The sequence below is a fragment of the Styela clava genome, chromosome 6 (genome assembly GCF_964204865.1).
Source record: "Styela clava chromosome 6, kaStyClav1.hap1.2, whole genome shotgun sequence".
In the NCBI taxonomy this organism is placed as follows: domain Eukaryota; kingdom Metazoa; phylum Chordata; class Ascidiacea; order Stolidobranchia; family Styelidae; genus Styela; species Styela clava.
The window spans coordinates 11,968,383-11,984,077 of record NC_135255.1 but is presented as its reverse complement, the minus strand read 5'-3'; the positions used below and the strand labels follow the sequence as shown (position 1 = coordinate 11,984,077).

Below are 15,695 nucleotides of genomic sequence, written 5' to 3'. Positions count from 1 at the left end.
ACATTGAATTAATTTTCTTTTAATCTCGTTTGACAGTAAATGAAAATGCAACCGGTTTCACAATACTATGCAAGAATTGAAATTCATAAAACCGACTCCGGTTAATGCTTTCCCATCAAATATGCAGGTGTTGGTTCATGTATACATATGCAACATACATATACAAACTTTAAAGTGGCTTGACGTAAAATATAATATATTAGCTACTAAACTTGAAGTAACGTTAACTTTGTTTCAAATGCAATATTGTATAACAGTTAATATCAGCAATATTTTATATACAATACATATGTTACGAAACGGAGTAATGGCAATGTACGTACCTGGGGAGTCGCCTAGTATCGCTAAAAAGGATTTGACTCCAAGTAAAGCGAACGGAAAGAAAGCGAAAGGCATGTTTTCGCGGGGAAAATCCCCGGATAATTTGGAGGAAAATCTTATTAAAACTTGCCTAAAGAAGCAGAAAAGCGATGCTGGTAAAGGTATGTCTATTTGTTTTAACTTTATTTGTTGTTGTCTTTGATAAGTATTCTTATTAGCAAGCCACAGAAGATTTTATTACCCACAAGTAACTCAGTGTATCAAAATATCAACATTTTGTCTATTAGGCAATACTGGTTATTGTCGTTTGGTATAAACCTTTAATATGCCCTCAGCTCTGATTTTAAATTCTAAACAAGGTTTAAAACAAGATTGCCAACGATAATCACCGCTGTTTAATGAATTACGGCAAGTTGTTTTAGCTTATATATTTTCGAGTTTGAGTCGGGTCTAGTTTATGAAAGTTAGCCTACTTCTAACCATATGTAGGCTATAATTAGGAGTATTATATTTACTGGTTTATATAAAATGTCCCTTAATGAGTGATGCTAAAAATAGATTAGTGACTGGATGGGGAGTCAATAAAGTTGATTTTTGAGTTTTCAATTTCAAATTCAATTTGGACTTTGTCTATTGGGGCAGACGAATCTCAGACATTCTGTCTAATTCAATCAATAATGTGACAAATGAAATTAATTAATAGGAAATCTGGTAAAAGCGGGTATAATTTAAATAAATAATGATTCTTTTCGTTGGCATCAACTTCAGCAAATATAAATTTTGGCATGCGCTGTAATAAAAATGATATAATATTTAACCATTTTCATTTATTTGCAAAATTGCACTCCTAATCAAGATCTGTCAACTACCAATATATCGCCGAAATACTTTCAAGGTCACATCTCGTCAATATCCCATTTTAGGTTGCGGCGTAAAAGATTACATAAAATTCAAGATCAATATTTGCATGAATGAATGAATGGATTATTTCTATAATTTTAGATCAAACTAATTATTATGCCAGACTAAATCAGTCAAATTAGAGAAATTAAAATTCCAAAATATTTTAAAAACAATAAATATCTCCATCGCGTTCTTGCAAATTTATTTACATAAAGGTAACTTATGTCGTTTCAGAAAAAATTGTACTCCGAGACACAAAAAATACGTTAACCCCCCGTCCCACTTGTGTTTTTTTGTAACTAGTTAGGAAGGAGGCTATTCGTTTTTATTTTGAAATTTTGCTGAACTATCTAGGCCCAGTTTACCTCAAATTTTGCTGGTTTGCAGAAAAATAGCGGCAACACAGTGATTTTTCGCTAATTATTTTCGCGATTTTGTGCTCAACGAAAGTGATATGTTAATTGTTGGTGACGGTAGCAACAACGGCACCGATTTTTGTGCATTTATTTGCACTCCTGTCATTATGGAAGCACGGAATGAGGGTCAAATCCAAAGTAATATATACAAGTACTGTTTACAAAATAATCTTTTTATCGTCAGAGATTTATATTTGATTTCTTCAAATTGCTTTATCAAGCATGTTTTTAATTTGAGGCCATAAGATGCACTTAAGGCATGATAAGCTCTAAAACAGGGGTGAGCAAGGTTTTTGGGCCAAGGGCCAAAATTGTGCCAACCAAGACTGGTGTGCCTTGTAAGTGTGACGTTTCTTTCACAAACAATATTTACAGTGTTACAAAAACAAAAGCGGAGAACAATAAGCTTTGTGTCACGTCTAAAGTGTCCCGAGTGTATATAATTTATAAAATATCTAAATATACCACGTGATTGGAAAATTCTGGTTGATAGGTTTTCCAAAACTCTTCAATATTTATTTTGAAATAAAAATTATAGCAAAGTTAATTAATATTTTGCACAATAATTTATAAAATAAAATGAAAAGCAGACGTATGAAGGAATCTTTGTTCTCATTTAATCGAATTTATTGGGAAACATAATTTAATAATTTCGAGAAGACCGTTTGATTGTAATGATTATAATCAAGATGAATATTTGAATGAAAAAGTAGAATTCTCGTAATATTCTTTCGTGTTTTATGATCACACTATTTACGTTATTTTTAATTTAGTAAATGTTTCAAAATAGTATGTTCATTTTAGACACTCCACCATCCCACGTTGGAATCAGTTTAAGTTACCGCGTATCACTTCAGGCGAATTGCCCGGCTTCGACATTTATTTATAAAATAAAACAAAAAGATGGAATTTTCGACATTTCTGTCGTTTCAAAAATAAAAGATTTAAACCAGGGTCGTCCAACCTTTTTGGCCGAAGGGCCACATGTAGCTTACTATTAAGTGCGTGGGCCACTTAACATGGTAGTTATTTTTTAGTTTTGCTACACTGACTGCATGTTAATGAAAAAACAAACAATACCCTCACGCCAAACTTTCAGAATTATTAGAACAATAAAACTGTTGTTTCCCAGCCATTGATGGGGCACCATCAGTGGTTATTCCCGAAAGCTTTGCCAAAGACAAGCCGAGACGCTCAATCATTTTCATCACAGCTCCCAACAAATCAATGTCCGTAGTCGTGCCCTTAATTAATTGGGACAGTGACTGCGAGCTCTTCGGTAATGTCAAAATCATCATTAACTCCTCTCATGATGAGCAGTAGACTTGATGTCAGTGTTTTCGTCAAGCGCCAAGGAATACAATGAAAACTTTCCCGCTTTTGCAATTAAAGCTTCTTCTATAGAATTCCCAAGCTCTTCAACACGACGAGAATCTTCTGTCTTGACAGGCTTATTTTTGCAAACGCCTTTTTTATTTCCGGACATGAAACATTGGCAACTCGAACAATACATTGCTTAACGAATTCTCAATGTGAGAATGGCTCCGATTGCTTTGCGATTTTTTCTGTCACGAAGTAGCTAGTTTTATGTATGTATTATGGATTTTATGTATGTACGTAGCGACTATGGCACCTTAATATATCGATATCTCCTCCCAGTTGGTTTCGATTCAAAACGGCACTCATGGCTCGTTTGAAAGGGCTGGTAGAGCGGATATCAGGAAAATAAACAAATCGTTCGTATCACATCTTTGTATACTACATCACTACTCGAATAATAGTTATACTCAATTTTTTTTATTCAAATCCGAAAAATACAGCGCGGGCCACACGAAATGCTTCTGCGAGCCACATATGGCCCGCGGGCGACGGGTTGGACGACCCTGATTAAAACCAATCTTCATATTTTCAATGGTAATTTGAGTTCATCTGTGATCTGAACGCGGGCTGTTGAGACATCTTGTAGTCGATGCGCAAACAAATACAAAATCTGATCAAACCGGCAACGTACAACGTCAATCTTAATTTGCTAATTTAAATTCAGTTAAGGAATCGATGAAAACTGTATTTAACACAGTAAAATTTCACACTTGAAAGAATAATCTAATTCTTTTTTTGTAAATAGTTGGGATTTGTATTAGATGAAACTGAAGGTTTCTGGATTAAATGCATACCAACATGACATGAGTTACTATAAATATTGCTTTTACTCGGGGTAGAAATATCCCTGACAGCTTCACATATACGTTTATCTGCAGTCATAAATCAATAAAATATTTACTATGTGGTTTTTCTGGAAATCCATGGACTATCCAATACTGAATAAATTTAACTTTATTTGCCTGATGAACACAATTTTTAAATCCCAAGAGATGTTATTCAAATAACTTTACGCAAACGTTTACCCACATGGGCGGACTACGTATAAACACCATTTCGCTGTTTTATTTTCATCCTAATAAAAATTATATAAAAATGGTTAAAGTTGTACCCTTTTGGCATCGACGAGCAAAAGCAAAAGTCACAAACCGTGATTCCTTTTTTTAGTTTGGGCGTCATAATCCCATATACAATCTTTCTCCACGCCATGCTTATTTTGACATTACTTATCAATTTAATAGGAAGGAATATGATTTATACACCGAAAACAGGAGCGATACAATTTCTAATTGCATGTAAATTATAACGTGTTGGTTTCATGCGTGCTTTGCATATTAATAAGAAGACGTCTACACACCATTAATCTCAATAATCACGTTTTCTTTATGAATATTTCATTAAGCGTAACGGCGCACAACAGTTAATACCTCGGACAAATAATCTTTAAACAAATACTCAGAACTAACGTAATATTACGCAAAATCAAAATCTTGGTCCGTGAGACTCTAGAAAGCCTCTAGTCATGCTGACATATACCCATGGCATATCGCATTTTTAATTGCTAAATTATGGATGCTGCACAAAATTATTCTAAAATTTCACAAATTTCAAAGCATTACAGATAAATATATAATATATTAGCTATACGTTAAATTTTATATTAATATGTTACATTTATGCCCTGGCCGTGTGTGATTTTTATGTTGAATTTCTGTTTACAAGGCAGACTAAACAGAAGATAATTTGAGACCATGTAAATTCACATCTTTTTATCACTAACAGAAGTATATTATATACATGAAAACAATAAGACGGTAACGTGTTTGAATCTAGAACCACCTCAAATCCATTAGCCAAATTCCTCGTTTTCAAAACTGAATGGCATTAAAAATTCAAAGCATAGCTACAAAGACAACCTGGAATGCGATGCGGTGAATTTGCACGAAATCTTTTTGGCAGTCAACAATGAATTACATTTTTTTTTCCAAATTCCCGAATAATAAACGAAACTTTAAAGATGTTATTAAACAAGAACCTTGCCTCTTATGTGACCGTAACCATAAACAACATAACATTGATCTTTGCGGCCATGCCATGGACGGGAGACATAGAGGTTAGAAATTGATACTTGACGTATTTTGTAAAAAGTCTTTTCGCTCTAAATAATCAAGTATTTGTTCCAAAACTAATTTGCAGACATGAAATCCTGTTTTGCTGTTTAAAACTAAACAAGTTATTGAATGAAAAATCCTCTACGCATATAATAAATTTTACTGTCGAAATTTTAAGAAGAAATCATCTCGCAAAAACTGGCATAAAAATCAATCTTCAGTATACGTATCGGCGCCAATCGCTTCTGAGCAATTTAGAAGTTTGTAAACATTTATTTGTTTTCTAAATAGTAGTTACTTTTTCAGTGGAGTGCATAAATGAAAGTATATTTTCGGTCCAGTGACGACCTTTAGTTTGTTGAACTGTTTTGTCACGGGGCTTGGAAAGACTTTAATTACTTTCAAGTCTTTATTAATAAATTACAAAGAACAAAAAAATAAGAATTCATTTCGAGTAGTCGTGTATGTGTCACGAAATTCTTAATTCATTACCGTAGAGGCCACCATCGAATCAATAAAAGAGAACTAATGGTATTGCGCTTGACCTGTCTGGGGTCACTCGGTGGATAGTAGGAATATGCAAACGTGATTGTTGTATACTAGTTATGGCTTCTCTAATTGGGTTCCCTTATATAAGATAGTAGCACCTAACAGATCAATGGCTGCTTGACCGAAGCCCTATTGTAAATTCACCAATGACGTATAGCAGCATAGGAAGATTTTCGTTTTTGCTTGGTCAAATAAACTGTGACGCCTTATGGGTTTTGTCGCACGATGAGTGTACGTGGTGACTTTTTCATCATAGGATTTCATGAATTCTGAATTATCTCTTATATTTCATGTTAACTTCTTACATGTTACACTCATATCTGAGAAGCAAATCAGTATAATACCATCTTATGGTGTTTCTTTCCATTAAGAATACCGTGGGGAGAGAGTTCGACTCAACATTTCAGGAATGCTTTACGAAACAAGACTAAAAACATTAAAACGATACCCGACCACTCTTCTAGGAAATGAAGAAACACGAGAAGCTTATTACGACGAAGAAACAGGCGAATATTTTTTTGACCGTGACCGACAAACGTTTGATTCGGTTTTACGATTCTACCAAACCGGTGGAATCTTGATAAAACCGACAAGCGTACCTGAGGTGAGTCACCTTTCGACATTGTTGAAATACATAAAATCGTTCATATTTTAAAAGAGCTTATCGCTGTTCCATGGTCATACTTTGTTAAATATAGGTGTGAACGTTTAAAGTATCATAGAAGATACCAGTAAAATAAACCACAATTCAGATTTGGAGTATGGAATTTTGGTTGTGTATGAATGTTTTTTTTTAATTTCTTATTGCAAGTTATCATTCCATTACCATCTGCTGTTGTGCACGCGTATCAAATGCACATCTGATTCACATAAAATACCACTGAGATTATATCACGTTCAATAGATCACATTTTAAATCAATATTTCTCTCAAAAACACATTAAACTATGGCTATTGATATCGATGCTACTTTCAATTATCATATCAAAGTCTGTGTGTGTCGCTGATTTCTCTGAAAAAAGTAGTTAAATTATATTTTGATAAATCTGAAATGATGCGATCGAAACTTATTATTCATAGGTGCCTGTCACTTTCTACCTTTTGCCATGATCGATGGCCTAACATACTTTTAATCAATTAAATTTTAATCAATTATCGATAATATCTGAGAAAATAGCATACCAAGTTTAACAAAAACTAGTGTGCCCATTTGATACCGCCACTTTGTATTCTACAAATGATTTTGTGAATTTCAGTACAGAAGTCTCCTTCATTACCTGTAACCCTGCGAGGTCTTCACTTATATATATAGCTTAATCAGTGGCCACACAGCTGATACCAAACAAAGCATTATCATAATGAAAATTTGTGTTATACAGACCCATATTCTGACACACTGTATTTCACTTCAAAATAATTGTTGCTATTCGAAAACGACTAGAAGAAGTCGCTGCATGCTGGGTGCAACCGCAAGGTCGCCATAGACATAATTATAGAGAGTATACTCAAAATATAATTCGTTAGGCTACGTCTCAATAGACTCCTCCCAAGTCGCTCGCGTAAATTGTTTATGAATTGCATACTGATTGTGTGTGAAAATTATGACAGCATGCAACCCAATATGATTTATACTCTCAACATAATTGCGGAAAATTTAATATTATCGTAATGGGGTTAAAATTATCGATTTATCTAGAATCTAAAAGTTTGAGCGAGCGTAAAAACATAGATATGTAAATATAATTCGGTTAATATTGACCGAATAGCGTAACGATACTGTCGTTAAGTCAGTTAAAGCAGTGTTCTTGTCAATTTAGATAATCCTGTCGACGAAACTTCGACGACAAACTCAATGACGTGAAAAAAAAGTTTAAATAATATAGAAAATAGGCAAATATTGGTTGCGTTTCTGTGTTTTCCCATGATAATGCACATGCAACACTTAGGTAACTATGTGACATAAAGTATAAAAAGTTAAGTACTGAACAAAGATTGACATAATCACCCACTTTACACATTGTAATCTAAATTTCAACCTCAATAGGACTTTTGGAACAGTGCCGGTAGACTAACGGAAGTCTATCGAGCAGACAGGGAATTTGCATGGATGGTGTGTGGATGAATTGCAATCCTTTAATTTTTACAATATGTAAATTGAATGCAAAAAATATATTATATCATTCAAGTGTGCTGAAAAAGATTGGATAAAGTTAGGCAAATTGTCGTATACTCATGGTACCTGCTTTCCAACGGAGACTAGAGGAACTGCAATTCCATGGCCAAAACGCTCAATAAAATGATTGAAATGCATAATCTGGTGTAAACTACATTATTGTCATTCGTATGCGTCCCTCGTGGTTGCATATTATTTTTAATAACAACAAACAATTTGTCGAAAAACAGCAATTCACAAACGTGATCACGGACATGTTAACACGCTGTTAACCAACGACAGCTAGAGGCTGTGTTTCTCCGACCCTTGACCCAGAAAAAAATGATCTTTCACTTAATCATTGCAAATTAGGCGTTTTTTCGGGAGTTGGCGCTTACATGTTTTATAATCACCATTTCGATTCAAAATATAGTCAAATTTGAAGACAAGCCTATCACAGCTTTTTCGGGACTAATATATATTTGATTACTGCAACTAACTCTAACCCAAACAAATTTGCTTTCAAGTTACAGTACTCCATTTATACCTAAATTTCGTGAATACAAGTATAAACTGAAAAATCGATAGCCAAACCAGCACGAGAATGAGCTGATGTACACAGCCATGCCTGAAAATCTGTCTAAAGAAATCTGTCTGTTGATGAAAAATCGGGCAAACATCAATGGCATCCACGTTACACTTATATTTGGAAGGCGAATCAGCAAATTTGGCTGCAACAATATGTACTATTTTTTTTATTTCATTTGCCGCATTCATACTCTTATGTTAATTTTGCGTAAATTTTTATTTTATTTTTAGGACATTTTCTACAAGGAACTCGGATTTTATAAGTTAGATCAATTTTTGCAAAAACCGGAAGACAACACTGCAACTGCAACTGAACTTTATGAGGCGAAGATGCCAAAAGGAAGAAGAATGAGGATGGTAAGTAAATGTATTTAATCGAGATTTGTGAACAATAATAATTGCTAATCAGTTATTAGAGATCATCAAATTTGTTTACATATAAATCGAATAATGTAAATAAAAAGCATTAACAATCTTTGGAAAGTCTTTTTGGCCATGATGGCAATTGGAATTCAAACGAATGGTAGCAACTCCCGGCATTTGGCAGTGAATTAGTCTAATTTCAACAATTATAGGGATTTGTCTTAGGACTTGGATCCGAATTTTTTATTTCACGTAATTCTTGTTCACAACATAAGAAAACAAAGGCATTGGAAGCTCAAAATAGTCAATAATACGTTTGCAGAGACATTTAAAAATGTGTATCGATGAATTGTGAGTCTATAGAACCAGTCGCTTGAATTAGTAATGTGATATTTTTCAAGTTGAATGTTTATTTTGAACTGCAACAGATCCTTCGAGTAAAGTTACCTTCACTTGAGCGCGTTCATTAATCTTGCATGAGAAGGACTCTTCATCCCGCAATTATAAAATTTAACCTGTCGCCCTAAGGAAAGATTTAAAAAACATTCAGACCAATGCGTTCGCCGCAGAGTACGTAAAATTTTAACAAATAAACCGCAGTTGAATGATTATTTGAGTATGTTACATTTATATATATATACTTGGGGTTACCATATTCTTGTGACCTCGAAGCGGGACGCCTACAATGACCATAGCTGTGATTTTTCAAACTTTAAATTTATTGATTTTACATTGGGCCTTACATTTAGAACCATCACGGCTGTCTTCATTGACCATATTGTCATCGAGAATTCGTGCGCTGCCTGTCTAAATATCGGTTTCAATTCGAAAATTATCGAAATGAATTAACGTTAAGCGCCCTTTTGGTGTTCGGGGCTTACACGCAACAAATTGTAGCAATTGAAACGACGAAACAATCAAAACCACGCATCCACATTCAGTAAATAGGCTACCGGTACGCTACACAGTTACAACAGTATCGAGAACATGCTAATTGGCAATGTTCGTGTATTATTTTGACTGGCTGGGCGCCAAAGCGGGACTTTTGGCTGACCGGTCGGGACCCCGGGACAAGACGTATAAAAGTGGGTGAGCCTATATATACTGCAACATCAATCGTAATCCTCTGACAAATCTTCCATGTGAATCGGATTTACCAATGTTAAATTTCCATATGATATCAAAAAGCAGTCCCTTATCATAATGTTTGAAAAATTCGTGTCTACATCAGAATAGATCGATTTTGATAGTTGGCATATATCGACACATAAAAGGGATATGAGATTGATACTAAATTTTAGAGGTATTCTAAAACCTTCGAAGATTAAACAAGTGACAGTAATATATAGTTGAATATAACTTGTTAGTCCCTTAATAAACAAGAAATCGTACAAAAAATGAGAATCATATAGCCGCCAGTACTAATATTACTCATCGTTCGTATCCTATTAAATTTATTCATACGGGACTACTCCGTGATGAGATTGTGAATTGATGGGCCCTTGAAATTGCCAACTTATGGAACAAATCCAATGAAATAAATACGACCAAGGCTAGGCCATCGCAAATACAAAGACACGCAATCTTTTGTTTCAATTGCTGGTATTGGTCGGAATTCCAATTTTTATCATGAAATTTAAACTTCCAATTCGACCACCACATGACCTTGTCTAGAGTGTAAAAGTGAAACGATGTGGCAGAACCATTTATGCAACAATTATCCTGTCACTCTGGCCACAGGTCGATCTGGCTTCAGTATCGAATATCGATTTAATTGCATACAAGAATACATTACATTCAAGAGTAGCTTGTCCAAAATTCACAAATTCGTACCACATTTTGGTGCAACAAATGCATTTAATGCTATGACAATTTGTTGCACAATCGTACTTTAAAAATGTTTTCGTTTTCTTTTTAATTTTCTGATTCCCTTCCGAGTTAGCATATATACCATATTTCATATTAAAGGTTTTCATACACATCTCATCTATTCAGGTGTGGCGTTTAATGGAAGAACCAGCAAGTTCCATTGGTGCAAAGATTATTTCAATTCTATCCGTTACAGTAATTTTTCTCTCGATATGGAGTTTTTGTATAGAAACTCTGCCAAGCAGTAAAGAACTTTTAGAAGACCTTTGCGTTCCTTTTAATGATACATTACACGAAGGATACGCGACTTTATCAATAACAACAGTTTCGTCACATTGGCCTTCTGCTGTAAATGGTACTGAGGTAACTACGGTACCAACACATGTGACAGCTACAACCTCAACTGTGAAGCCACCATGCCGTGTTGACATGTTGCGGTAAGTATTGTACGGAGTCGGTACGATTCGCGTTCGTGATTATTTGTAAGAGAAATAAATTCAATTTTTTCGACCAGGCATTTGCAACCTTTAATACGGGAGGGCCAGATACAAATTACAGGATGAAACCGCTGACTGCACTTTTTTCACATATAGACTTTATAGTAGTTGCAAACACAAAAAAAATCGGATTAAACTTAATTAAAAACTCGTTTTTCGGGCCGTACAATTTTTCCTCGCGGGCTGCATTTGGCCCTTGGGTCGCATGTTGCACACTCCTGTTTCAGACTTTCGGGCTAGGTATAGGTTTGTAATTTCATCAGTGAACTCAGCATAGATTTCTTAAATATGTTAATATGAAAATGTTGGGAATTCTATGCCATTTCATTAAAATTTAAATATTTTTCATAATATTTTTTTTTTCAGGTATCCCTTCTTTATTATTGAAACATTTTGCGTTATCTGCTTCACAATTGAGTTGATTGTTCGATTCGTAGTGACACCCAATAAAATATCTTTCATGAAATCACCTCTTAATATTATTGATATTGCCGCAATATTGCCATACTTCATTCAGGTAATATTAATGTACCGAATTTGCATTGTATTGCTCTACAAGTAAATTTTTATTTGGTAGTGGAAATATTGCTCTTCATAATTGATCTTGCCAATCCCAATCACTGCAATTCATTGAAAGGTAGTACTGTATTGTATTGAGTCGTATGTCATCAGAAACTTCTTATTATGATAAATGATGCAAATGAGCAAAAATAAATATATATAAAAAAAAACCTTATTTTATATTGTAAAAAACATTGGTACAATTGATTTATCGGTGGCATATATCATAACGAACAAAGCACTATACGAAAAAGGCATTTGTGTGTATTAAGATCAAATTATCTATTACTACTATTTAATCGATCTGTTTTGTTTTTAAAAAATTAGTTAGAATTACATGTAGCAGTTCTTACATAATATTAATATTCATAAACACATAAAATTGGACTGTTTTCAAATTCTTTTTGAATTATAGCGTACTGAGTAAATGTTACTCAACACTTTACAATTCAGGAGGAACCCCAAAATACCCCTATTTTGTTGTTGAGTAAATTCCATTCAGCGCAAAAGTCAGTCCCAATTTTCTGCTGTAGCATTTAAATTTGAATTACATGTTGTTTTCAGCTCGGTGTCGATATTCATACAGGCTCGTCAGAATCTAATAGTTCCGAAGATTCTTTGAATTCACTCGTGGTCTTACGGATTTTACGACTTGTACGAATATTGAGGGTTTTTAAATTAAGTCGGTAAGTATATAAAATTCATTTGGGATTTTCATAACATTGCGAAATTGCAATATTTGACTTGGTATGTGTTGCATAACGACCGAAAAAAGTTCATTGTTTTCGCTAATTGAAAGTTCGGTAATTTTTTTACGTTCGCATCCATATCAAAGATAACGAAGATTTTGACAACGCAATATTAATATTTAATAGTAAACAGCATTAATCATTCCGACGAAAGCAAACAGAAGACGCCCACTGCATCTTGGCTCTTGTTTAGGATAACCTGAATATTTTCAGACTGGTCCTATTTCCGTGCCATCTTCTCGTGTGGGATAATATTCCAAGAACGAAAAATGTTTGATATTATTGTACGTTGACATCAATAGCACGTCGAAATGTATTTTTAAATGTCTATGAAGCTTAAATATATGAATAATACATTTTAATTTTGTCTACACCATGTCAAGAACATTTTTACAAGAAGTTAGATGTCTGACACCAAGCATCGTTTAGCGTAATTAACTGTTTAGACAGATTTCTAAAATTTTACCATAATGGAATTCACGAATATTACATTACAATGACAGGTACTCAACGAAGTTACGAGTTCTGGGAAGAACTCTCATCGCCTCAGTCGGAGAGCTTTCAATATTAGTATTTTTCATATTCCTTGCAATGATTCTTTTTTCAACTGTTGTTTATTTTATCGAATCAACTTCGGGTCCAGGCAATAAGTTTGACTCCATTCCCGCATCGTTCTGGTGGGCCGTTGTTACCATGACAACCGTAGGGTAAGTGAAATACTAATTAATTTCTACCGCATTTGAAAACTCTTTAAAAATTAGTAAATCAAACCTGTTGAATGTTGGAGTGTAAACAAAGTACCGAGTCCAGTCCGCTGAAACCAATCCAAAATATTAATAGCAAAATATGGATTCGCAAAAATCGTTACTTGGCAGGAATGTAAAGCTGTAGCGTTGTATATACGTAGCGTAATGCGCACAGAGGGGTAAATGATTCAACGTGTGAGGTGCAGCTTAGACCAGAAAAGCCGTGGTCTAAATTTACTAGTATTCCCTGTGGATTGAATGATTCAATTTTAAATGCGATGCAAGTCAATGTGAAGTATGGAACAAATTTTATTTTTTTGGAAAAAATCATACGCTACGTGAAATCCATACCAGTGTTAAAATCCATCTCATTTATTCCATATGTATATTTGATTATGTGATTAACAAATATTATTGTACTGGTTTTGCTAGCATCAACATTATAATTTTATAGGTATGGTGATGTCGTACCTCGCACAGTCCTTGGAAAAATAGTGGGATTTCTCTGTGCTATAACAGGCGTTCTTTGTATCGCTTTACCAGTGCCTTCTATTGTTAATAACTTTGTAAAACAATTGGAGGAAGCCGAAAATCCAACAAGAAAAACGAAAAGAGGTAAGAAAAGAAAAGGGAGAAGAAGCGTAATTGATAGAGTCAAAACTGTTCTGAACAAAGAGGCAGAATTTAGTAATCATGTATCTGTAAACGTGGATGAAGCAACATGATATGCTATGCCTTCATATCCAATGCATGATTTTCAACAATTGGGTGGATTTGATATGGTCAATCGCAAAAACAAATCGACTGACCAGTGTATGGAAAAATATCATCTGTGGCACATTGATAAGTACGGTCAATCGTGGTCAGTCGACAAAGCTTATCGGTGCGTTTCCAGGATGAACTTCTCTCGAACATGGGCAGCAAGAGGTTGTACTTATATATAGTATATAGTTACTAATACTTAAAGTGCTATATAGTATATATATATATATACATATATACTAACAAAATGCCACTATAATTTGTACTAATCTGTAGTAAAATACGATATAATCTGACAAACAGTAACTTAAGAAGAGGATTGGAAAATTAAATACATAATTGAAAATTATTATTTGAAAAAAAAATTATAAAGTGTACGTTTGCTACATATGATGTAAAAGAAAGAAGATAGTCGTAATGCATTTTGATTCCATCATTTTCTGTACAGATGATATTTTGTTTTTGTATTAAGGTACGGTCACGTACTTTTTAATATAATTCTACTTTTGGATATTTAATGTACAAAACAATCATATTTAACACCAGTTTGATTTTATGAATTCGAGGATATCAGCAGTAGAAAGGGTTAACTATTAAGTTATCTACTGATAGTAAATAGTACTATTAACACATTAGATTTTCTAACGGATAACACTTGCCACCAAGTCTGTAAATTTGCCATGTTTTACACATCAGGCTCAAACATTCCTTTAAGTCGGAAAATTGTTCTTCCAACCTTTGATCGTATTTTTATTTTTCACCTTTACGATGCCTATTTTGAAAGATTTTCAACTGGTTTACGTGTGCAAATGATTTACAGCTTCGAAATCGTCATTTTGCTTCAAAATATTCCAGAGCTATCGTTAAAAGTATTGACATGAAATTGGGCGCAATTTAGTCGATGTTTCTCCAACCATACTTCTGTCAATGAGAACTTTTTGCTGTTTATATAAAGAGATGGATTACCCATTTATCAAAATAAGCACGTGTTTAGGGCATCAAAGGTAAATGGGGCACCACAGAACTTTCCATAGTCGAATTTTCAATGGCGCTTCAGTGTTTAATGAAATAATTCGAGTACCGCCAACCAGGTAACGCCTAAATTTATTTGTATTGAATATAAGGCGAAATGCCAAAGTCTACGTTACTCCTACTTATTCCACTTTCAAAGTTAAATATAAACAACTCCTGATCACTAATACCAGTCCAGTTGAATCTGTTAAGGACCCTGAATTTTATACTTTAAATACTATTGTACTTAATATTCCATTGTTTTGGCCGAATGACCATTTAGTCTACTAACTACTTGCTGAAATAATTTTTATCTCTCAGTCATTGCTTTTCCATTTTTCACCCTGTTATTTTTCCAACGAACAGGTACCACACCAGTGCACGGTACCAGGCCAGCATGTCCAGACGACTCTATATCCATACACTTCCAATTTCATTAATATAGTCTGGTATGGCCTACTCAAACGTGGTACCGGCTCACAAAAACTAACTTTCTTACATTTGTTATTCCATGTACTGTGATTATCATGGTTAGCACGCCAGTCGTGCCAGAAATCGTTCTTTCACATTGTAACGAGAAATACTGGAAACATCAGGTCGCATAAACGTATTTGAAAGGACCGGCTTCTGTTAATATATCTTGTTCGACTTTATACTACATACTACTTGAAGTTGCGTTGAAATGCTGTTGAAACCTTCAACGACTGACGCTTTTTA

At 34.2% G+C, this 15,695-nt stretch overlaps 1 protein-coding gene across 1 annotated transcript; it reads left to right on the top strand.

Annotated features, from left to right (window-relative positions):
• The first annotated feature begins 270 nt into the window (after positions 1-270).
• LOC120330990 (potassium voltage-gated channel subfamily A member 1-like) lies at positions 271-15,133 on the top strand. The gene is made up of 8 exons (XM_039397996.2): positions 271-482; positions 6,052-6,284; positions 8,652-8,777; positions 10,779-11,089; positions 11,516-11,666; positions 12,275-12,396; positions 12,963-13,166; positions 13,660-15,133. The coding sequence occupies exons 1-8, from the start codon at positions 290-292 to the stop codon at positions 13,928-13,930; spliced, it is 1,611 nt and encodes a 536-aa protein (XP_039253930.2). The 5' UTR covers positions 271-289; the 3' UTR covers positions 13,931-15,133.
• The last annotated feature ends 562 nt before the right edge of the window (positions 15,134-15,695 follow it).

What these genes read in the sequence shown, in the direction of transcription:
- LOC120330990 (XM_039397996.2), top strand. Translation starts at nt 290, where the DNA reads ATGTTACGAAACGGAGTAATGGCAATGTACGTACCTGGGGAGTCGCCT. An exon ending in GAAAAGCGATGCTGGTAAAG is followed by an intron (nt 483 to 6,051) that starts GTATGTCTATTT and finishes CTTTCCATTAAG; the next exon opens with AATACCGTGGGGAGAGAGTT. An exon ending in GTTACCATGACAACCGTAGG is followed by an intron (nt 13,167 to 13,659) that starts GTAAGTGAAATA and finishes ATAATTTTATAG; the next exon opens with GTATGGTGATGTCGTACCTC.